At 38.1% G+C, this 24,812-nt stretch overlaps 1 protein-coding gene across 2 annotated transcripts in view; it reads right to left on the bottom strand.

The window, feature by feature from the left end:
• Nucleotides 1-24,812, bottom strand: part of LOC136039942 (arylsulfatase G-like) — a 47,718-nt gene that overhangs the window by 3,766 nt on the left and 19,140 nt on the right. The window contains exon 1 of one of the 2 annotated variants that reach the window (XM_065723944.1): nt 15,218-15,474. The exons of the other annotated variant lie outside the window; for it this stretch is intronic. Within the exon in view, the coding sequence (XP_065580016.1) occupies nt 15,218-15,396 (179 nt within the window). The 5' untranslated portion in view covers nt 15,397-15,474. Of the gene's footprint in view, nt 1-15,217; nt 15,475-24,812 lie in introns of those variants that run through there. 2 annotated transcript variants of the gene reach the window in all.

Below are 24,812 nucleotides of genomic sequence, written 5' to 3'. Positions count from 1 at the left end.
CAGATCACGAATGCGTGTTTATTTGTTTTTTTGTTGTTTTTTTTTCCCCAGGGGTGATCGTATCGACTGAGTGGTCCTAGAATGTCGCGACAGGGCTCATTCTAACGGAAATTAAAGTTCTAGTGCCCTTTTTAAGTGACCAAAAAAATTGGAGGGCACCTAGGCCCCCTCCCACGCTCACTTTTTCCCAAAAGTCACCGGATCAAAATTCTGAGATAGCCATTTTATTCACCATAGTCGAAATACCTAATAACTATGTCTTTAGGGACGACGTACTCCCCTGCAGTCCCCGTTGGAGAGGCTGCAAATTACAAACTTTGACCTGTGTTTACATATAGTAATGATTACTGGGAAGTGTACAGACGTTTTCAGGGGGATTTTTTCAGGGGGGAGAGTTGAGGGAGGATATTTCCATGGAGAAATTTCTCATGGGGGAAGAGAATTTTAATGAAGGGGGCGCAGGATTTTCTTGCATTATTTGAAAAAACAAGAAAAAAAATATGAAAAGTTTTTTTTTACTGAAATTAAGGAGCAGCATTAAAACTTAAAACGAACAAAAATCATTACGCATATGAGGGGTTTACCTCCTCGTTATACCACACTCTTTACGCTAAAGTATTTTTAGTAATTTCAACTATTTATTCTACGGCCTTTGTGATTCACAGGTCATTCTTAAGGAATTGGGACAAGATTTTAGCTTTAGTGTAAAGAGCGAGGTATCGACGACAGTTGAACCCCCTCACAAACGCAATAAAAAAATACGAATATAGAAGTTCGTTACGTAAGTTAATTCGTAAGTTACGTATATTTTTTATCAATGAAAACATTTGTAAAAAATTAAAGGTTATACTTGCTTTTTTGAGTAATGAAAAATTGGAGGGCAACTAGGCCTCCTCCCCCGCTCCTTTTTCTTAAAATCTTCCGATTAATTGCAATTCATTTATATGCAAATTTCGTTTTAATTATTTATGTGCGGAGAGCAAAGATCAAAACATCCATTAATTCAAAAACGTCCAGAAATTAAATAAAAAAAAACAAGTTTTTTAAAATGAAAGTAAGGAGCAACATTAAAACTTTAAACGAACAGAAATTACTCCGAATATGAAAGGGGCTTTTCCCCCTCAACGCCCCGCTCTTTACGCTAAAGTTTCTTACTGTTTTAAAAAGTAGAGTTAAGAGAAAGAGTCAAACTTTAGCGTAAAGAGCGAGGCGTAAAGCGTAAAGTCATAGCTTTATCAGCTTTATGTTTTGAAGACTAGACAGCAGCATGACTACCAGCAATCAGTTTTTGTATTCCAGTGTATAAATAAATTGTCTCTTGGACTTCAGCTTAGAGGATGTGTCGACTAAATTTTTACTATTAGGTTTATAATTAAGAAGTTCATTTTTCAGTTTTATAGATTATAAGCAAGCGTTCGATTCTGTTGATAGAACAGCCTTAGCAAAAGCCTTATCATTGTATAGTATAACAGACAAATCAAACAGTTCGTAGTAACGAACTGTAGTAAGGAGCGACCCGGCTTAATAGAAACCAAAACTCTAAAAAATGGAATTTTGATACCAATAGATACATGAAAAGAACCGTATGTTAATGCTGATTTTAAATATATAAGTTTCATCAAGTTTAGTCTTACCATCAAAAGTTACGAGCCTGAGAAAATTTGCCTTATTTTAGAAAATAGGAGGAAACACCCCCAAAAAGTAATACAATCTTAACGAAAATCACACCATCAGATTCAGCGTATCAGAGAATCCAATTGTAGATGTTCAAGCTCCTATCTACAAAAATGTGGAATTTCGCATTTTTTGCCAGAAGACAGATCACGGATGCGTGTTTATTTGTTTTTTTGTTGTTGTTTTTTTTCCCAGGGGTGATCGTATCGACTCAGTGGTCCTAGAATGTCGCAAGAGGGCCCATTCTAACGGAATACAAAAGTTCTAGTGCCCTTTTTAAGTGATAAAAATTGAAAGGCACCTAGGCCCCCTCCCACGCTCATGTTTTCCCCGAAGTTACCGGATCAAAATTCTGAGATAGCCATTTTATTCAACAGAGTCGAAAAACCTAATAACTATGTCTTTGGAGACGACTTAATCCCCCACAGTCCCGGCGGGAGGGGCTGCAAGTTACAAACTATGACCGTTGTATACATATACTAATGGCTATTGGGAAGAGTACAGACGTTTTCAGAGGGATTTTTTGGTTTGGAGGGGGGGAGAAGTTGAGGGGGGTTACAGCATTAAAACTTAAAACGAACAAAAAATTTTTTTTCATTTAATGTATTAAAGTAAGTAGTGCTTTGCACGAAAAAAACAATGCTGTGGTTAAGGTAGGATATGGGGTTAGCTGCTGGTTTCGTGTCAAATCAGGAGTTAAGTAGGGTTGTTCTATCCCCCTTTATATGGATCATTTTGATAGACATCGTCTAAAGGTGCACAGGAAAGACAATGGGAGACCATGAAATCAAATGAGGAGGAAAAACTCTCCTGGACTTAGATTATGCTGATGATTTAAGCATACTAGATGAAAGTTTGAGCAAAATGAATGAATTTTTAGAGTTTTTGTGAGTTCAGGGTGCCAGAATAGGTTTGGAAATTAATGTTAAGAAGACTGAGTCACTAAAGCTAGGAATAAGTGAAGATGAAAAGGTGACATTAGGTAACGAAAAAATTTATCAGGTGGACAGCTCCACTTCTTTTGATAGTATCAAACAGTTCGTGGTAACGAACTGTAGTAAGGAGCGACCCGGCTCAATAGTAACCAAAACTCAAAAAAATGGAATTTTGATACCAATAGCTACATCAAAAGAATCGCATTTTAATGCTGATTTTGAAGATACAAGTTTCTTTAAGTTTAGTTATACCCATCAAAGTTAGGAGCCTGAGAAAATTTGCCTTATTTTAGAAAAAAGGGGGAAACACCCCCTAAAAGTCATAAAATCTTAACGAAAATCACACCATCAGATTGAACGTATCAGAGAACCCTACTGTAGAAGTTTCAAGCTCCTATCTACAAAGATGTGGAATTTTGTATTTTTTGCCAGAAGGCAAATCACAGATGCGTGTTTATTTGTTTGTTTGTTTTTTTTCCCAGGGGTGATCGTATTGACCCCGTGATCCTAGAATGTTGCGAAAGGGCTCATTCTAACGGAAATTAAAAGTTCTAGTGCCATTTTTAAGAGACCAAAAAATGGAGGGCACCTAGGCCTCCTCCCACGCTAATTATTTTCCCAAAGTCAACGGATCAAAATTCTGAGATAGCCGTCTTATTTAGCGTAGTCGAAAAACCTTCTAACTATGTCTTTGGGGACGACTTACTCCCCCACAATCCCCGTGGGAGGGGCTACAAGTTACAAACTTTGACCAGTGCTTACATATAGTAATGTTTATTGGGAAGTGTACAGACGTTTTCAGACGTTTCTAGCATTATTTAAAAAAAATCAATGAAAAAATAAATATGAAAAAGTTTTTTCAACTGGAAGTAAGGAGCAGCATTAAAACTTAAAACGAACAGAAATTATTGCGCATATGAGGGGCTCACCTCCTCCTAATACCTCTCTCTTTACGCTAAAGTATTTTTAGTAATTTCAACTATTTATTCTACGGCTTTTGTGATTTAGGGATCATTCTTTAGGAATTAGGACAAAATTTAAGCTTTAGTATAAAGAGCGAGGTACTGACGAGGGGACGAACCTTCTCATATACTTAATAAAAACATGAGAATACAAAAGTTCGTTACGTAAGCTAACTTGTAAGTTACATATATATTTTACTAATAAAAACATTCGTAAAAAAATTAAAAGCTCTAGTTGCCTGTTTAAGTAACCAAAAAATCGGAGGGCAACTAGGCCTCCTCCCCCGCTCCTTTTTTCTCAAAATCATTTGATCAAAACTATGAGAAAGCCACTTAGCCAAAGAAAAATATGCAAATTTCGTTTTAATTATTCATCTGCGGAGAGCCAAAATCAAAACATGAATTGATTCAAAAACCTTCAGAAATTAAATTTAAAAAAGAGGTTTTTTCCACTGAAAGTAAGGAGCGACATTAAAACTTAAAACGAACAGAAATTACTTCGTATATGAAAGGGGCTGCTTTCTCATCAATGCCCCGCTCTTTACGCTAAAGTTTCTTTCTGTTTTAAAAAGTATAGTTGAGAGAAAGAGTCAAACTTTAGCGTAAAGAGCGGGGTGTTGATGAGCAAGCAACCCCTTTCATATACGAAGTAATTTCTGTTCGTTTTAAGTTTTAATGTCGCTTCTTACTCTCAGTTAAAAAAAAAACTTGTTTTTTTATTTAATTATTAGTAAAGACAGTGATAGCAGTGAAGATGTTAAAAGTAGAATAGCCATGGCTCAGGGTGTTTTTTCACAGTTAAAAAAAAAAGTTTGGAAAAATAGGTAGATAAGTCAGCTATCCCAGATTAGAGTTCTGGAAGCTAAAGTGATTAAAGTAGTCAAATATGGCTCTTAAGCATGGGTGCTCCAAAAAGCGGATGAAGATTTGCTAGATGTTTTCCAGAGGAATTGCCAACGGATTGTTCTGGGTACCCGGCTTACTGACAGTATTTCAAACAGTAGGCTGTTCGAAAAGTATGGTCCAATCCCGCTTTCTAGGGCTATAATGAGAGAAAGTTTGGGATGGCTAGGGCACGTTCTACAGATAAAGGATGACAGATTGCTGAAGATTGTCAATTTTGGCTAACTGTCTAAGGCTAAACGGAAAGTAGGTCGTCCACAATTGGGCTAGGAGGATGTCATAAAGAAAGATTTAAAGGAAATGGAAATCTCCTTGAAGGGTGTAAAGAGGGAGATTTTGAATGGACTGGGATGGATGAGGAGCGAAGGTAGCTGTGTTGGCCTCAGGCAGCTTGGTCCTGCGGTTAGTTGTTAGTAGTAGTAGTAGTATGAATATGGCACAAGAAATATTTATCACCTCATTCAAGAAATCCGACACTCAACGAGGTCGGATTTCCCTATTGGAACAATGTTGTATCAGTGTGGAATAGTCTCCCGGAAAGTATTAGAGCGGCTGGTAACTTAACTTTGTGCAAAAGAAAGTCAAATAATCTTTTTATTAAAAAGGTGGTTGAAATTTTTGGCTTTTCTGGAGGTGGACCAGGGAAGATTGGTAGGTTGTGGCAAAAACAAATTCAAACCTTTGTTCGGAAGATTAATTGTTTCCTTTTTTTGCAAAAAAATAATAATTTATTTTTGTGTTTTTATGGCACTTGGTATTAACCAAGTGACATATAGCAATCGCCAATTCTGTCGGTTTGTCTGTCTGTCGGTCCCGGTTTTGCTACTTTAGGCACTTCCAGGTAAGTTAGGACGATGAAATTTGGCCAGCGTATCAGGGACCGGACCAGATTAAATTAGAAATAGTCGTTTTCCCGATTTGACCATCTGGGGGGGAGTGGGGGGCCGGTTAATTCGGAAAAAACAGAAAAAATGAAGTATTTTTAACTTATGAGCGGGTAATTGGATCTTAATGAAATTTGATGTTTGGAATGATATTGTGTCTCAGAGCTCTTATTTTAAATCCCGACCGGATCTGATGACATTGGGGGGAGTTGGAGGGGGGAAACCTAAAATCTTGGAAAACACTTAAAGTGGAGGGATCGGGATGAAACTTGATGGGAAAAATAAGCGCAAGTCCCAGATACATGATTGACATAAGCGGAACTGATTCGCTCTCTTTGGGGTAGTTGGGGGGGGGGGGTAATAATTCTTAAAAATTAGAAAAAAATGAGGTATTTTCAACTTACGAACGGGTGATCGGATCTCAATGAAATTTGATGGTAGAAGGATATCGTGTCTTAGAGCTCTTATTTTAAATCCCGACCGGATCTGGTGACGGGGGCGGGGAGTTGGGAGGGGGAAACCTAAAACTTGGAAAACACTGAGAGTGGAGGGATCGGAATGAAACATGGTGGGAAAAATAAACACAAGTCCTAGATAGATGATTGACATAAACGGAACGGATCCGCTCTCTTTGGGGTAGTTGGGGGGGGGGATATTTCTGAAAAATAAAAAAAAATAGGTATTTTTAACTTACGAACGGGAGATCGGATCTCAATGAAATTTGATATTTAGAAGGATATCGTGGCTCAGAGCTCTTATTTTAAACCCGACCAGATCTGGTGACATTGGGGGGGGAGTTGGGAGGGGGAAACCTAAAACTTAGAAAACACTTAGAGTGGAGGGATCGGGATGAAACTTGGTGGGAAAAAAAACACGAGTCCTAGAAACATGATTGACATAACCAGAACGGATCCGCTCTCTTTGGGGTAGTTGGGGGGGGGGGTAATTCTGAAAAATTAGAAAAAATAAGGTATTTTTAACTTACGAACGGGTGATTGTATCTCCATAAAATTTCATATTTAGAAGGATATCGTGTCTCAAAGCTCTTATTTTAAATCCTGACCGGATCTGGTGACATTGGGGGAAGTTTGGGGTGGGGAAACCTAAAATGATGGAAAACGCTTAGATTGGAGGGATTGGGATGAAACTTGGTTGGAAAATTAAGCAGAAGTCTTGCATACGTGATTTTAATAATTGGAACGGATCCACTCAATTGGGGAGGGGGTAATTCTGAAAAATAAGAAAAAATGACGTATTTTTGACTTACGAAGGAGTGATCGGATCTTCATGAAACTTCATATTTAGAAGGACCTCGTAAATCAGATATCTTATTTTAAATCTCAACCGGATCAAGCGTAATTGGGGAGGGGGCAGTTGGGGGGGGCCGGAAATCTTAGAAAATACTTAAATCGGTGAGATCAGGATGAAACTGGATGGGAAGAATAGAAACCTGTCTAAGATACTTGATTGACATAACTGGACCGGATCTGCTCTCTTTAGTGGAATTGGGGGGGGGGAGGTAATTTTGAAAATTGAGGTATTTGTAACTTACGAAAGGGTGACCAGATCTTAATGAAATTTGATATTTAGAAGGATCCTGTGTTTTAAAGTTCTAATTTCAAATTCCGACCAGATCCTGTGACATTCGGGGGAGTTGGAGGGGGAAACCGGAATTCTTGGAAAACATGGAAATTGGGGTATTTTTATCTTACGAATAGATGATAGGATCGTAATGAAATTTGATTTTTAGAAGGAATTCATGTTTCAGAGCTCTTATTTCAAATCCCGACCAGATCTTTTGACATTGGGGGGAGTTGGAGAGGGAAATCTTGAAAAAACACTTGGAGTGGAGGAATCGGGATGAAGCTTGGTGGATAGAATAAACAAATGTCCTTGATACGTGATTGACAGAATCGTACTGGATTTGCTCTCTTTGGGGGAGTTGGGGGGAGGGGTTCAGTGATTTGGCGAGTTCGGTGCTTCTAGACGTGCTAGGGCGATGAAAATTGGTAGGCGTGTCAGGGAGCTGCACAATTTGACTTGATAAAGTCGTTTTCCCAGATTCGACCATCTGGGGGGCAAAAGGGAGAGGAAAGATTAGAAAAAATTAGGTATTTATAACTTACGAGTGGGTGATTCATTACTTAATGAATTTTGATATTTAAAAGGACTTTGTGACTCAGAGCTCTTATTATAAATCTTTGGTATTAAGCCTCTTATTTTCCTTTTTAAATCAATCTATTGATTCATAAAATTTTGTTAGAGCTCATACCATATGATCTCTTGGCTCTTAGCTCTTCTCCCCTCGTCACAAGTGCCATATGAGCTCTTAGCTCTTGTTATTTATTGAATATTTTTAATGATAAAAGGTGGTTAGAAGATAGAGCCACCCACAAGACTTGTGTCTTTTATGTGGTTCTTGAGTTTTTTATCTATCGTGTTTTGTTGGATTTTTTTTTTTATGAAATATGAATAAATATCTAATTACCCTATACTTGTAAAATTCTAAAAACCAGCGCTTTTACTGAAAACTGAGCTCGCTTGGATATTATGAAGCATAATAATTGTGTGCTATAAGTTAATAATACAGGTGAAAGACTATTGAGAGCCTTATAAATCGATCCTTCTACAGACTTTTCTGCTCCCAAGATTGAATATCCAATTTTGTGTCTGTTTTATGTTTTCAGGAAAGTGCTATTTTTGTTGAATCTTACAAATAGCATATAGGGAAATATCAAGAGTCGGTTTATTTGAGCTAGTTTTGTAGATGGCCCTATGTTTTGTGTGATCTTCTAAATAATAATTTTTGTTCGTTTTAAGTTCCAAATTCGCTCTTTAATTCTGTAACAAAATTATAATTTAAATTGATTAACCACTGCAACCAGTTCAAGGACTCAACTATCAGGGACCTATCCATCCAGTCTTCTAAATACCGCCTTGACAAGGAGGGGGAAAGGCTGTGAGGTTTCAAGAGGGAGGGATGGGAATGCACTACTCTTATTTGTAAACCTTGAATAGCCTTGAGACATCTATTTTGTTCTTGTGTTGTTGATTTTATGACAAATAGAAACATATTACAAGAAATAAAAATTATTTTCAGTAAAGGGAAAATGATGCTTCAGTCTTTAGAAGGCATAGGGAGCATTAGGCCCATTCCTTATAATTCTTAATTTGTGGTAGTTTGTGTTCGTCTTAAGATTGACTTGGTTATAGATTGTAATTTATGTTCATTTTTGGTCCCATTTACTAAATAATAATAATTCTATTCATCCTGATTTTGAATATTTACATAACTTTATTTCCAATCATCTAGTCCAGGACTTTTAGCTCAAAAAAGGGTCGAACCCGGACAAAATTGCAATATAAACGAAAATGGTACCAAAATGATCAGAAAAAAATTCTGTACAACATACTAAAAGTTCCCATAAATCCGAGTGGGGCGAGTACCCGAAAAACAGGGGAAATGGGGGAAATGCGGGGGAAAATGGGAAAAATGCCGAACATGCCCAGAAAATAGTTTAAAGTGAGTTTTCTGGGGTTTTCACATACGCTGATTACGAAATTGACATCTAAAATTCAGTATAGACAAAGAGTACTACGGAAAACGGGGGAACAGGGGAAAGAGGGGAGAAAAGAGAAGAATACAGGGTAGGGGTAGAAAGCGGTTTGGAAGATATTTTCTGGGGTATTCCTATCTGGTGATTATGAAATTGAGATATAAAATGATATACAAAAATCGATTAACATAAAACGGGGAAATGGGGGGGAGGGAGGGGAAAAAGGAAAATATACAGGGTAGGGGTAGAAAGCATGTGGAAATGTGTTTTCTAGGGTTTTTCTATCTGCTGATTATAAAATTGACATCTAAAACAAAGTTCGAGAACAAATACAGGAGATCTATAGAGGTTCGGCTACCCCATAGGTTCGGAAAAGGCAAAAAAAAATTCGAGAAAGAAATACGGAAAATACTGAAATTACATTATTCCGTATTCCTCGCCATTATCGACAAGCGCGTGGGTTCGTCAACATAATCCTGTTCTAATTCGACATCCAGTAAGAGAAGCAAGGTAGACTAGTCACCGCGGAGTTCCAGTGCCGACGACAAAACCTATCCTGACGGAATGACATCTAGCGGATCCAATAGTCCCCAGTCTCCAGCAAGTCCCCTGAAGAAAATTGTAACAATGCTTGGAGGGATCCATACACGAATGAGCTTCTTAGGGGCCATAGGCTATATAATGGAAGGGTCGGGCCTGAAAGAGATGTTAGAACTTGTGTACGGGGAGAATACAGTGAAACACATTTTCAGCGGCAAAGCGGTTGCAAGAGCAGTAAGAGCTTACGAGCTAGTCGACGCATCACTGAATATTTCACTTTTGTGCCTGGCATATTCGATTCCGTATGGCGAGAGACCTTCCGACCACGAAGATCTTGTACGAGTCTCCAGCTTGTATGACGATTTGGTGGATGGAAAGATTTCTGTGGAAGAAGCGGCTAACCACGAAGCCCTTCAGGCGATTTCGCTACGCCTCGAAGCCTTAAAATCGTCTCTGAAATCCAGCAGAACTGCGAAACTATTCATGCAGTATTCCGAGATAGTTTCGATCTTTCGGAAGTTTCTGAAAGCAGAAAGGACTGGAGACTGGGATCTCTACTTATCCTCTCTTTCTGATATGCTCCCATACCTCGCAGCTGCGGGGCATAATCTTTATGCCAAGTCAGTTCGTCTTTTTCTTCAGATGATGCAGGAACTTGAAGCATCGAATCCACAGCTCTTCGAACAGTTTGCAAGCGGCAAGTTTATTGCCCGACGAAGTGATCGTTTTTGGGCTGGATTGGCTCCAGACCTCGTCATCGAGACAGTCCTGATGAGGAGCTTAAAAACAGATGGAGGGCTGACAAGAGGAAAAGGGATGACTGAGCTTCAGAGAAACATATGGACAATGTCTATGCCAGTACTCGCTTCAGTGAATGATCTAATGCAGAAACTGAAGGGTCTAGAGTACAGTTCTAGTGAACAGCACGTTACTGCAACCGCAGCACGAATACAGAGAGATACTAAGGATCTACTGACGTTTCTTGAATTTCTTCTAGAGAACTCTCCTTTCACTAGTTCCACAGAGCTTAGAAGTATAGGTTCCGGGCTGATTGCCCATAAAGGCGTCAATGCAGAGGATGCTAAAGCTGTAGGTGAGCTGATCCTCCAGCGCATGGATGGCCAATCCGTCGAAAGTTTTTCATTCAGCAAGAAAGACAAAGTCGTTACACTGGCATCCGATGGGAACATCAGGATAGATGGCGAGATTTTGCATATCGATCCTGCACTGCTTTTCCAACGTTTTTCGACTGCTGCCCATACATCTGAAAATGACATGCCAGAAACTCTACGTTACGAACTGTGCAGTTATCCGCCCGCTTTGTTTGAGAATCCTGGCATAATGCGTCAGCCAGACAAACCTGCACTAGCGAAAGCAATATGGAAAGAAGCGAACACGGACGCGATTCACCACCTGCCAGTGTCAGATCGTGTCACTGTAGTTGACGGAGGTTGGCTGCTTCAGCAAGTACCTTGGAAGATTGGTGATACTTATGATTCAATCTGTGACAGCTATGTTAGTTTCGTTACTCGACGCTGTACCTCCCCTACTGTTGTCTTCGATGGATACAGCGCTGGTCCAACCACGAAAGATGCTACGCACAACCGACGGTGTAAGGGAAGCCAGCATCAAGTGATCGATTTCAGTTTAGGGATGAAGCTCCAGAAAAAGAAGGAAGAGTTTTTGAGCAACTCTCAGAACAAACAGCGAATTTTAAGCTACATCGGGGAAAACTCAGAGCCAAAGGATTTGAAGTCGTCCATGCGAAGGACGATGCTGACTATCTAATCGTGAATACTGCCGTAACGAAAGCAGAAAACTCTGAAACAATAGTTCTTGGCAACGACACTGACCTTCTGATTCTACTCTTGTATCACCTCCCGCCTAATGCAAAAACACTTTACTTCGAATCGTCAACGAACGCAAAAGAAGCGATAACACGGTTCTGGTGCCTCAACGAAGTGCAAAAAAAAATGGGAGAAGTATCCAGGCTGCTTCTGGTAGGGCACGCACTCTTGGAATGTGACACGACCTCACGAGTTTTCGGACTTGGAAAGCAAGCTGTGCTACCTCTTTTGAAGAAGAGCGAAGTGTTCAGAAAAAAATGCAAAGTGTTTCTGGATGAATCATCGTCCAAAGATGAAATTGTGAAAGCGGGTGAATATCTTCTCCTCAGCTTGTATAAAGCACGACCAAACGAAGATCTCACTAAGCTGCGACATCGAATTTTCTTGGAAAAAGTTTCTTCGTCTAATACTACGGCGTTTGTTAAGCCTGAAAGGCTTCCGCCAACCGAAGCTGCAGCTTCATTCCACTCCCAGCGAGTGCGCCTCCAGGTATCCCGTTGGAAAGGGGAACCAGCAGACCTCGACCCGGCTGACTGGGGTTGGGTCCTCAGAGACCATAAATACTCACCTGTGATGACCCATTTGTTGCCCGCACCTCAGACTCTTTTGAGTGTCGTGAGATGCAACTGTAAGACAGGCTGCAAGAACTCGCGATGCAGCTGCAAGAAAAATGGATTAGCGTGTACGTTCGCGTGCGGAGAATGTCAGGGTATCAACTGTTTGAACAGGGACAACGAGATTGTCGAAGACGAGGAGCTCGACTAGTGATATCAATGCTGTGTTTTTCAAGTCAACTATACTGCTTTCGAAAGTGCAAATTTTACATATAATAGCCATTTTATATATAACTGCCAAGCGGTTGTTTTCTTTATGTTTAGTAATTCAAATGGTTGTAAGAAATGTCTGTGATTCAAGAAAGTACAAGTTTGATACTTAAGCGAGTTATTTTGTCTATAGGCCTACTTATTAGCCATTAGCAGCTGGCTCAGGAGTCAGGCCTCCCTTCCCCTTTTCCGTTGTTTCCAAAAGTTTTGTTCGGTTTTCATGGTTCTCGTTTTCTTTCCTTCATTTTAGGGGTCAGTTTCGTGATCAGCAGATAGAAAAACCCCAGAAAACACATTTCCACATGCTTTCTACCCCTACCCTGTATATTTCCCTTTTCCCCTCCCCCCCCCCCATTTCCCCGTTTTATGTTAATCGATTTTTTTATATCATTTTATTTCTCAATTTCGTAATCACCAGATAGGAATACCCCAGAAAATATCTTTCAAACCGCTTTCTACTCCTACCCTGTATTCTTCTCTTTTCTCCCCTTTTTCCCCTGTTCCCCCGTTTTCCGTAGTACTCTTTTTCTATAATGAATTTTAGATGTCAATTTCGTAATCAGCGTATGTGAAAACCCCAGAAAACTCACTTTAAACTATTTTCTGGGCATGTTCGGCATTTTTCCCATTTTCCCCCGCATTTCCCCCTTTTCCCCTGTTTTTCGGGTACTCGCCCCACTCGGATTTATGGGGACTTTTAGTATGTTGTACAGAATTTTTTTCTGATCATTTTGGTACCATTTTCGTTTATATTGCAATTTTGTCCGGGTCAAACCCTAAAAGTCCTGGACTAATCTTCAATTTAATGTAGACCTTTAATTTTCTTTTACAAACCTCTTAAAAAAGAAGATTTATTATAATAAAAAAAAGGCGGGCTTGTTTGAAGTTGGGTGTGTGATTGGCTCAAAATTGATTTTCGAGAAATGGGCTAAAACACTTTATCCTGTTGAAAATTACAACCGTAAGTTGTAATTTTTAATTACAACTTTACAAAACCGTAAGTTGGAGCCAAAGTTTAATTACAACTTTTAATTACAAAACCGTAAGTTGGAGCCAAGAGGAACATGGTCTACCAAAAAAATATTCTGGCACACAGCGCCTCCCTATCCTAAAAAATGGGGCCGCGAAAAAGTGCCAAAATTTTTTTTCCCAATCGGCTCAAAACTTATACCCTTAAGTTCTTTGGCTAAAGAACCCCAAAGCAAATGGAAAAATAGAAAAAAATATTCGGTCCCTCCAAAATGAGGCCCCGTAAAGGGCAATAAAAGGACAAAAACTTTTCTCTAGTCATATTGTATAGAAGGAGTGGTTGTAGAAACTTGGGAGGGTGCTCATTGGATTTGAATTGAAAGTCTTAGGGCCTTTTCTAAGAAAGAAAGTCGTTGGAGGGCAACCAATTTCAATACACATTGGATTAAAACACCGAAGCAGTCACTTGACGGACTATCAAAATGTCTTCACATATAAATGTTTCCATAGGCAGCGCAATAGCGCTGTCCAAGTAAGGAATAAGACAGCTTTAATGCGTTATTTTTTTCCCCAGGTCACATCACATTGGAAGAGTCATTGTAGAAACTTTTAAGGGGGTAGATTCGATTTGAATCTGAAAGTTCTACTGCCTTTTTTAAGAGTCAAAAGTGTCTGGAAAGACACCAGCCGCACCCCACATCTTCCTCCGCCCCCATCGTCAACCCTTAAAGAGATTTGACCAAAATTTGAGATCGCCATTTAGGTCGCAATGGTTGAAAGGCCCAGTGCCTCTGGGGATGACGTAACTGTCCACATGCACAGCAAGTAGGACAAGGGTTGTAAACTATGCAAGTGACCCATGGGTTTTATTATTGGAGAATGGGAAAAGGCTAAAGGTATTGAGGTGAAACTTTAAGGATGCTGAACTAAAATCAAAAGGCCCTATGCTCATTTAGGTTGCCAATAGGACGTATAAGTAATATCTCATGAACGGCTAAGGGTTTTAAGTTAAAACCTTCAGAGAAATGTTGGTAAAATTCTAGTTTATTGACTTTTGGCTATCTCGAAAAGGGGTTAGGTTAGGAAAATTAAACTTTCAGGGATGGGTCTAAAGGCTAAAGTATGTCACGGGAAGGTATTTTGAAGTACCTACATCCACTCCCTCTCCCTATAGGGGGTCCTGACCTTTGATGACCTTTAGAAATATGTGTTATAAAAGTAAAACCTTGCAAACCTTAAAGAGGGTGTTAAACTAAATTAAAAAAACATCACATGCATCCAGGATTCGAAAGGGCGGATCTGTACTGTTTCGGAATCAGCTTAGGCTATTAAGTCGAAACTTTCAGGGAAAATTCAGCGGAATGTTGAACTAAATCAAAAACCACTACGTGCATCCAGGTTGTCATCTGCAATTGGATACACCTAAAGGTATAAATTAACTGCTTAAGGGATTAAGCGGGAATTTTGAGGGAAAATTGGACTGGGGGATCGAGTAGACTTTAAAGTTTGACTTAGAAAACCAATGGGGCCTGTAGAAGCTTATCAAAAATTGTAAATTTCGAAAAAATATGTGGTTGTATTCAAATTTAGTTTCCTAGATTCTTGACTGTCTATTTTTATTTTTATTTATCAAACAAAATAGAAAACAAACAGAACATAAGTCATTTTCTAAAATATTTAAACCAACAAGCAGTAACAACAAAAAATATTTAAAATAAGATTTTTAAAGTAAATGAGTTGATCAATATTTAATTATATTCAAGATTGTTACATTATGGAGGTTGAGATTGCTTTAACCCTATGAAAGGCCATTCTTTCGTTTCTTTTTACACTTCTATTATTTAGGGGGGGGGGCTAAATCAAAAGACACAAGGATAACTAATTGTTAAAGATTGTACTTTTTGGTCATCTATTTAGGGCCGTACGAAAAGTAGGTTGTCCCTGAATGGGGTAGATTGAGATTTTAGGAAAGAATCCTAAGCTCTTCACAAAAAAGAACAGAGTAAACTAGGAGTCCAGCAAAAAGGACTGGACACAGTTTTGAAACACTGGGAGAGGTTATCCAGTAGACACTGGGACAGACAGAGAGGGTCGATCTAAGATTTCCAAGCATATGTCTCACCTGAGACCTCTTCTGGCAAGTGCATCAATATTAGGGGTATCACTCTCGGTTGGTTTCCAATATGCTCCTACGTCTCCATATCCCTGGTCATCTGATAAAATAACAATGATATTAGGAGACTCACTTTCTTCGGCAGTCACAGCTAAAAATAGTAGTTGTAACAAGCAATATATCTTCATCTCAATTTATTATATAAGTTATATAATAAAAATGAAGATATCAAGCGCGCAGGTTACACGTAACTGAGACAAATATGTAGATAATAGGCCCCCTTGCTTGTTTACCAACAGTTTAGGTCATTTATCTTGAAACAGTAATAAGGGGCTAGTTACTCAAGCAAATTGGTTCCGATTCAATTTTAGACCGAAAATTTGAAATTTTGAAAAATTCTGTTTATTTGATAAGAGTTTGGACTAAATGGAGCAAATTTTAATACTTTTTAATGTTTACTTATGCGTTTGAGTACAGAAAATACCCTTGAAAATCTTCCACATTTAAGGAACCTATTTAGGTTTTATACACCCTCTGAGGGCTAAGTTTTAAAATTGAAGAATGTGGAGGGGGAGGGGAGGAATCTCGGTTCTGAAAATGAAAGTGTCTTGGGGGGTTTTGTCACAAGGTATCACTAGCACAGGCTTGAACCTTGTCACATGCTATCTCAACCACAATAATCACAATTTTTTTTTATAATTGTAGTTTACAGGTCCTAGCAGAGGAGAGCCCAAACTAAAATACATCCCCTGATCGATTTTTCTGTGTGGTTAGTCTCATTGCGAAGAATTTTTTGAGTGTAGTTTTCTGATTTTTATTGGGTTTTTTGACGTTTGAAAGAGTTAACACTATTCAGGCACGTATTCAGAAATTAAATTCCGTGGGAGAGGGGGCAGGTGGTTCAATTCAACAAAACTCCCGAAAATGGACGAATTATAGCTAAAATAACTATGCCATGTTTTGTCCTATTCATTGTTTAATTGGAATAATCTTATGGACTTTTAATTTAAGGATAAGGGTCATCAAACGATTTGATACTAAATTTCAAATATGTAAAGTGATAACTTGATTAAACTTGCTTCTAAAAGATTCAAGCCGTGTAATTATGAATGATTTACAATAATGGCTTAACCATTATTCCTGCTTTAAAAAAAAAAACCAAAGCACAACATTCTTAGCTGTCAGCGCTATTGTCATGGATATCGGGGCGCTATTTGATCGTGTGTAGCACTGCAGCCCGTGCTACATTGAATGACCAAATTGTAGCACTTTCGTGCTACGGTTTGTAGCACTTTCATGCAACAATTTTTTTCTTTTTGTCTTGGATGAAATAATAATAATTTTGAAAAAGGCAAAGGAATTAACAAAATGCCCGGATCGCCTTTTGCCGTATTTGTTTCGAAAGATTGCCGCAAAGTTTGATATTACCAGTCCCGGCTTTTTGCCGTGTTCGTTTTGAAAGTTTGTCGCTTTTGAAATAAGAATACATAAAAAGATTAAAAATTTGACGTAAAATCAATCCAAGAACACTTTACCGGACCATGCACGTGTAGTGGCGCAAGCCGCTACAAACCGCAGCCCGCGCAATTTTTTTTACTTTAGCACCGAAAAACGGTGTGTAGCACGCAAATTAGGGCAATTTTAGCACATTGGGAACTGGTCGTGGTGGTTAGCCCTGGGATATTGTCCTTTTTTTGTTTTTTTTTGTTTTTTTGTTTTTTTTTTGTTTTTTTTTTGTTTTTTTTTGTTTTTTTTCCCCCGTTGAGAAAGGCTCCCGGAGGTGGGGCCGAAATATTCGGAGTATTTTTACTTTTTGTTAGTTAAAGTGTAGTTTTTATTTTATTTTGTTGTCACTGCTTTATTAAAAAAAAAATTAAACCCGTTTTTTCTTCAATTATTTGTTTCGTAAATGGAAAAGCAGTGTGGTCTAAGAAATTATATATTGTCCTTCGATATTGTTACTTCCGTCCAATTGACGTATGGCTCGGCGTGATTGGTGGAGTGACTCCAGACTTGGTCAATAAAAACGGAACCATCTCCAGCAGCTCCGCGCAGTAAATAACCTCTTTATCACAAACACATTCATCTGAGGAAAGAGGATATACAAACATGCTCGGTACAGCAACAATGGGAAGACCAAGAAGATGATCAACTACAACATTGTAAGTTGAGATGGAGGTCGTCTACCACCGGCTGCCAAACGTTCAGGAAAGCCGAACTGGGAAATACCGGCCACTGACTAGTTTCTCTGTCTCCCGCCTCCATATCAAGAAATGCGAGTCAAGGGTTCGAGTTTCTTCTTTCAATCTCTATAATGTAAAAGATTGCAGTATCAGAGAAAAACACGCTGTAGAAACTTGAATACCTCAAGTCCCTACCCCATTCCGAGGCAGCATGGCAAAAATTCAGGTATAAGGTCTTGAAGGTAGCTGAGTCTTCTGTTGCTCAAATACAGGCTTGTGAAGCATAGTGGCTGTTAGATGAACTCCTGAATGCTGTTCAACAACGCTGTCAAGCTCATCGCCTTAATGGCAATATACCAGCATACCGAAAGCTGAACGGCCTGGGAAGTAAACTCATCGATCGTGGAAAGAAGCAGTTCGTCCAAGAAAAGACCAGGGAGCTGGAAGATGCCACCAGTAAGGGTAATATTGGGGCAAAATACAGGGATCTCCATGAGCTTACCTCCTAGGAGCTCACCTCAGTCGACTCCGTATTTGCTCCCATTGGTCCCCAGTACCAGATGTGCGCCCGGTCTCTGCGGTAAAGCTGCCAAGATCCAGAAGTAGGATCTGTTCCTGTTCTTCTGATCTTCCCTTGAATGATGTAGACTACCAGACTATCTCATTCCTGGACGACCATGGTGTTTCCATCCAGTGTCACGGGTTTGAAATCTTAGGCAATGCAACGTGTTTTTTTTTACATTTGGAGGGTACGGCCGTACCATCTCACCGTAGGCAGCCCTGCTTACAGACAGCTGAAGGATGGAATATAAATTGAATGTTTCGCTGTCATTTTTAAGTAGCCAAAAAACTGTACCATGGGAAAGTGGTGTTTTCTTCAATTTTATAGAATCAAACTAAATTGTTAATAACTGAAAAAATATGAGAGTGCCAATCGATCTGTAAAAAATAACGTATTAAGCAAAAAATAGTGCCACATGGTGGCGGTTTCATTCGTGAAAAATCAAGTAGTTCATACAAGATAATCAGAGGCAACACTATGGCGTTGTCTATAGTAAACATCATACGGCTCCAATGTTTATTATTCTTTATTATTTTTTCCCCAGAGGTACTTCATATGGAAGGGGTCGTTGCATCAGCTTTAGAGGGGGCTCATTCGATTGGAAATCGAAAGTTCTAGTACCCCTTTTACGAGTCAAAGGTCAATGGGAGGGCAATTAGCCCCCTCCCATTCCTTTTTCTCCAGAATGCATCCGATAAAAATTTTGAGATAGCCATTTTGTTAAAAACAGTTAAAAAATAAAACTTCAGTGACGAAACAACCCCCTACGGCCCGGGTGCAGGCGTTGCAGTTTATGCCCTGGGGGCATATATGGTTCTTATGGAAGGGGTACTCGTATAAACTTCAGAGGGGGTTCATTTGGTTGGGAATTGAAAGTTCTAGTTCACATTCTAAGAGTCAAAAGAGATCGGAAAGTAACTCCCCCCACGCCCTTTTCCCAAAACCCATCCGATAAGAACTTTAAGATAACCATTTAAAAAATAGTTCAAAGATCATAAAACTTTGAAAGTTATGTCTGGGGGGCATATATGGTTTTATGGAAGGGATGCTCGTATAAACTTCAGAGAAGGCTCATTTAATTGTAAGCTGAAAGATCTGCCCGATAAAAAGTTTGACATTTTTTTTTTAAATAGTTCAAACATCAGATGACAAAAACTCCAGGGTCGACACAACCCCCCCAGAGCCTGGGACAAGTGTTTTAAGTTATGTCCCGGAGGTGTATAAGGTTTTTGTGTAAGGGGTGGTCTTATATACCTTTTTATGATCCAGAAGATAACAGAGGGTATCTACCCCCTCCCCTGACACACACACACACACCCTTTTTTCCCCAAATGCATCCAATGAAAATTTTGAGATAGCCAGTTTGTTTGAAATAGTCCAACTATCAGATAACAAAAACATTGTTGTCAACATAAGAGCCCAGGGAAAGATGGTAATTTATGCCACAGGGGCATATAAAGTTTTTTTTTGGAAGGGATGGTTCTTCAGACTTTGGAGGGGACTTAAATGATTAGAAATTGAAAGTTCTAATTCACCTTTTATGACTCAAGGTGAACTGACGACGTCTACCCCCTCCCTCCCAAACTTTTCTTCCCTAAACGCGTCCAATCAATTTTTTGATACAGCGATTTTATTGAAAAAAGACCAAAGATAATATAACAAAACTCAAGAGATAAAACAGCCCCCAGAATCCGGGAGCAAGTGTTGTAAAATGGGCCCAGGGGGCATATAAGGCTTTTATGGAAGGGATGGTCATATAAACTTTGGAGGAGGCTCATTCGACTGTAAATCAGAATTATAGTGCCCTTTCCAAGAGTATAAAGTGATCGAAGTGCAACTAGCCTCCCCTTCCCCCCTAGGCCATTTTCCCCCAAATGTATCCAATCAAAATTTTGAGATAGCTGTTTTGTTAAAAATAGTTTAAAGATCAAATAGCAAAAATTCCAGGGTTAACACAACAACCCAGAACCCGGGGGGAGCGTTGTAAGCTATGGCTCGGGGTTTATATAAGATTTTATGTAAGGAGTGGTCGTATACAGCTCAGAGATGGCTCATTTGATTGGAAATTGAAATTCTAGTTACCTTTTAAGAGTCATCAAAAGTGATCCTACCTTTCCCCACTGTTTTCTCTAAAGGTATCCGATAAGAAAATTGGAGATAACCATTTTGTTCAAAATTGTCCAAAATACATTTGTCCCAATCTCCATAGCACCAATTGTCCCAACCTCCATAGCACCTGGGACAATAGTTGTTACTTATGTAAGTTATAAATTTTCAAGAATCGAAAGTGATCAAAAAGTAACAAGCCCCCCCCCCTTTTGTCTTTTTCCCCAAATGCATCTTATCAAAATTTTTGAATTGTTGTTTTCTTCAAAATAGTCCAAAATGCAAATTACTATAACTAAGTGGTTGAGAAATCTCCCCTAGTCCCTGGAGCAAGGATTATAACTTATGTAAGATGCCTATTATTATAGTATAAGGTTCTTGTGGAAGGGGCGGTCGTATTAACTTTAAAGGGGGCTCATTCGATTGGAAATTGAAACTTCTAGCTCTTTTTTAAGAGTCAAAGGTGATCAGTGAGCAACTAGCTCACGCCCCACTTTCCCAAAGGGCATCCGGTCAACATTTTGAGATAGTGATTTTCTTCAAAATAATTCAAAGGTCAAAAAACTATGCTTCTGGAGTTGCCCCCCCCCCAGCCCCGAGGAAATGGTTTTAAGTTACGGAACTTAATAATTGCTACTTTGAAACTTTGCTTTTATACTTGGATTTAGTTATTTACGTGGTAATTTTAATTTAGGGTGCAAGGACCGTAAGTTATGCAAGTTGCTTATTGTTATTTTGATACCTTGTTTATTTTGATGCTTTATTTACTTTGATACTTTGGTACTTGGATATTGTTACTTTGATACGTGTTTTGATTCTTTGATGAAACTTTTATGTTAAAAAAAAAGATCTTGTTTAGAAATAAGGAGTTTTTAAAAACTTAAAACTTTTTGTACTAAAAAAACGAACAAAAAAAAAAAATTCCAAAGGCTTTTATTCCCAACGCTTTCCAAATTCATTCAATGACTCTGGAGTAGTAGCATCCGTTTTGCGAGCGCTGTATAAAGTTTACTGTGAATTATCTTGGGCGTTCGTTCATTGATTTATTTGAAAATTGTAAGCATTATTAGATATCAAAATGGTTAAGAAAAGTGAAAAGTGAAAAGGCCAAGTGGTTTGGACGATTCTAAAGGATCCACTGAATCAAATAATAATATTTCAAAGTTGGATAAAATACTCGAAATAGTCGAAGAAACTAAAAATTATATTCGGAAGTTGAAAAGGAAATTAGTGACATTTAAGTCTGGTTTAGCGTCCCTAACATCACGTGTTGAAGATCTAGAATCGCCAAGAAAGACCCAAAAAATGAGATATTCAGTGTCAGGCAGGAAATATCCGCATTACATAAAAAATTGTGAAGGAACCTGATCTGGGTGAATTAGCATCAAGAGTCCTTGTGGTAGAAAATATGGATAGAAAAAGAAATATCATTCTATGGAACATTAAAGGTGAATCTAAATCAAAGGCTAGAGACCATGTCAACACCCTTCTTTCCCATAGTGGAATTAATATTCAATTTGATATACTTGATTTTACAGACCGATTCATCAAAATCCAGCTCCAGATAAATATCGTGTCCTTCAAGGAAATAAAAAATTGCGTGAAAATTCGTTAAGAAAACGTTAAGCCGTGCGTGAATCCCCCAATGTTTATTTAACGGACGATGTGACAAAAGGAGTTCGTGACATATGCAATTCCTCCTGAAAATAAATTAAAAAGAGTTGAAAGAAAAGGGAATTAATGCTTGGATCCCCCCAGTCGTCCCACCTATATTATGCTTGATTGAAAATGAGGAAAAAGTGAAGCTTAAATGGTATTAAATAAAAAAAAAACTGATTTTTTTAGCTAAAAGTAAGGAGCGACATTAAAACTTAAAACGAACAGAAATTACTCCGTATATGAAATAGGTTGTCCCCTCCGCAATTCCTCGCTCTTTACGCTAAAGTTTGACTCTTTGCCACAATCCTACTTTTTAAAACAATTAAAAGCTTTAGCGTAAAGAGCGAGGGATTGCGGAGGGGACAACCCATTTCATATACGGAGTAATTTCTGTTCGTTTTAAGTTTTAATGTCGCTCCTTACTTTTAGCTAAAAAAAATCAGTTTTTTTTATTTAATTTCTGAACGTTTTTGAATTAATGCATGTTTGGTTTTGGCTCTCCGCACATAAATTATTAAAATGAAATTTGTATATTAATTCTTTTTTGGCTAAATGGCTTTCTCTTAGTTTTGATCAGACGATTTTGAGAAATAAGGGGTGGAGAAGGAGGCCTAGTTGCCCTCCAATTTTTTGGTTACTTAAAAAGGCTACTAGAACTTTTAATTTTTAACGAACGTTTTTATTAGTAAAAAATATACGTAACTTAAGAATTAACTTACGTAACAAACTTTCATAACCTTATATTTTTATTATGTATACAAGGGGGTTTGTACCCTCGTTAATACCTCGCTCTTTACACTAAATCGTAAGTTTTCTCCCAATTCTTTAAGATTGACCCCTGAATCAGAAAGGCCGTAGAATAAATAGTTGAAATTACTAAAAATACTTTAGCATAAAGAGCAAGGTATTTATCTCCTCCTAAATACCTCGCTCTTTATGCTAAAGTGTTTTTAGAACCCCTCATATGCGTAAAAATCTCTGTTCGTTTTAAGTTTCAATGCTACTTCTTCCTTTCATTTGAAAAAAAGTTTTCATGTTATTTTTCACTGTTTTCTTATAGTAATGCTAGGGAATCCTGCGGCCTTTTCATTGAATTTTTCATCCCCCATGACAGATTCCTCCAAGGAAAGATCCTCCAACATAGCCCCCTCTTCTCAGCCCCACTCCCAAACAAAATAAAATCCCCCTGAAAACGTCTGTACACTTCCCAATAACCATTACTATATGTAAACACTGGTCAAAGTTTGTAACTTGCAGCCCCTCCCCCAGGGAATTGTGGGGGAGTAAGTCATCCCCAAAGACATAGTTATTATGGTTTTCGACTATGCTGAACAAAATGGCTATCTCAAAATTTTGATCCGTTGACTTTGAGAAAAAAATGAGCGTGGGAGGGGGCCTAGATGCCCTCCAATTTTTTGGTCACTTAAAAAGGGCACTAGAACTTTTAATTTCCGTTAGAATGAGCCCTCTTGCGACATTCTAGGACCACTTGGTCGATACGATGACCCCTGGAAAAAAAAAAAAACAAAAAACAAATAAACACGCACCCGTGATTTGTCTTCTGGCAAAAAATACAAAATTCCACATTTTTGTAGATAGGAGCTTGAAACTTCTACAGTAGGGTTCTCTGATACGCTGAATCTGATGGTGTCATTTTCGTTAAGATCCTACTACTTTTATGGGGTGTTTCCCCCTATTTTCCTAAATAAGGCAAATTTTCTCAGGCTCGTAACTTTTTATGGGTAAGACTAAACTTGATGAAACTTATATATTTGAAATCAGCATTAAAATGCGATTCTTTTGATGTAGCTATTGATATCAAAATTCAATTTTTTAGAGTTTTGGTTACTATTGAGCCGGGTCGCTCCTTACTACAGTTCGTAAAACTGTTTGATAATATCTTGTAAGTTTGATGCATAAGGAATGTGTCGGAAGTAAATTTAAGTGTCCATTTAGTATGTTTGAGTGGATTTATGATTTATTTATGATCTTTTTTGATTGGATTTATGATTGCAGTTAAGTTGTAATTTAGCTCAGGTATCCGTGTTAAATTGTGCTCACCTTCGGATGATGGTAATGATAATGGTAAAGTTAACAATTCTTTTTTGTTGCTGTTATTGATTTTTTTTGTTTTTTTCCTATTTTCGTTTTTTTTTTCTCTTTCTTTTTATATTGGCTCACTGAGATGGGATGCGGAATTTTTGCAGAGCTTGTATTATGGATAAATTAAGTATGCTGGTAGTCTAGATGAACTGGAAAAAATCCTTTTGATATAAATAAATACTTCCATAGATTTTAGTAGATTAAGACCAAGATTTATCAGGTCCTTTTAATGCTCCTGAAAATAAATATTAATATGTTGATGATCTTCCACCTTTAAATAATCAGTCTAAACGACTGTTATTTTGGAAATATATAGGACTAAGTAGCAGCCAAAATTCTTTGTATGATTTTTTAAAGGGTCGTCAACAGGTGTGTTCGGAATTTATGAAACATTTCTCGATGAAAATAATACATTTCGACATAGTAAAAATTATAAATTTTTTCATGTTATTTGGAAACAGAATATGAGGGGAGGTGTTGGTATTTTTATACGAGATGACTTTACATCTTCTTTACGTAATGAATTTATGATCTGGAATGTTGAGATGCTATTTGAGAGTTGTGTAGTAGAAATGAATGATAGAAGATATATGTTTTTGGTAATTGTAGTATACCGGCTACCATCGTCTAGTATTCAAGAGTTTTTTAAGACAATATGAGTCATTGTTAAATGCCCTCATCCAACAACACCATCCATTTTATGTAATGGGGACTTTAATATTGACTTAATGCGACATAATGTGCCTCAACATCGAAAAAGCCATTAGAATGTCTTAACATTTCATTTTTACATGGTTTGTTCCCTACTTGCTTACTACTATCAAGAGTTTGTGACGAATATGCAACTCTTACTGATAATTAAAAAAAAAAAAGTTTTTTAAACTGCAAGTAAGGAGTAACATTAAAACTTAAAACTAGCAGAAATTACTCCATATATAAAAGGGGTTGACCCCTCCTCAACGCCTGGCTCTTTACGCTAAAGTTTGACTCT

This window comes from Artemia franciscana, chromosome 20 (assembly GCF_032884065.1).
Source record: "Artemia franciscana chromosome 20, ASM3288406v1, whole genome shotgun sequence".
Lineage (NCBI taxonomy): Eukaryota > Metazoa > Arthropoda > Branchiopoda > Anostraca > Artemiidae > Artemia > Artemia franciscana.
The sequence above is the reverse complement of the archived record's forward strand: the minus strand, read 5'-3'. Positions and strand labels throughout refer to the sequence as shown.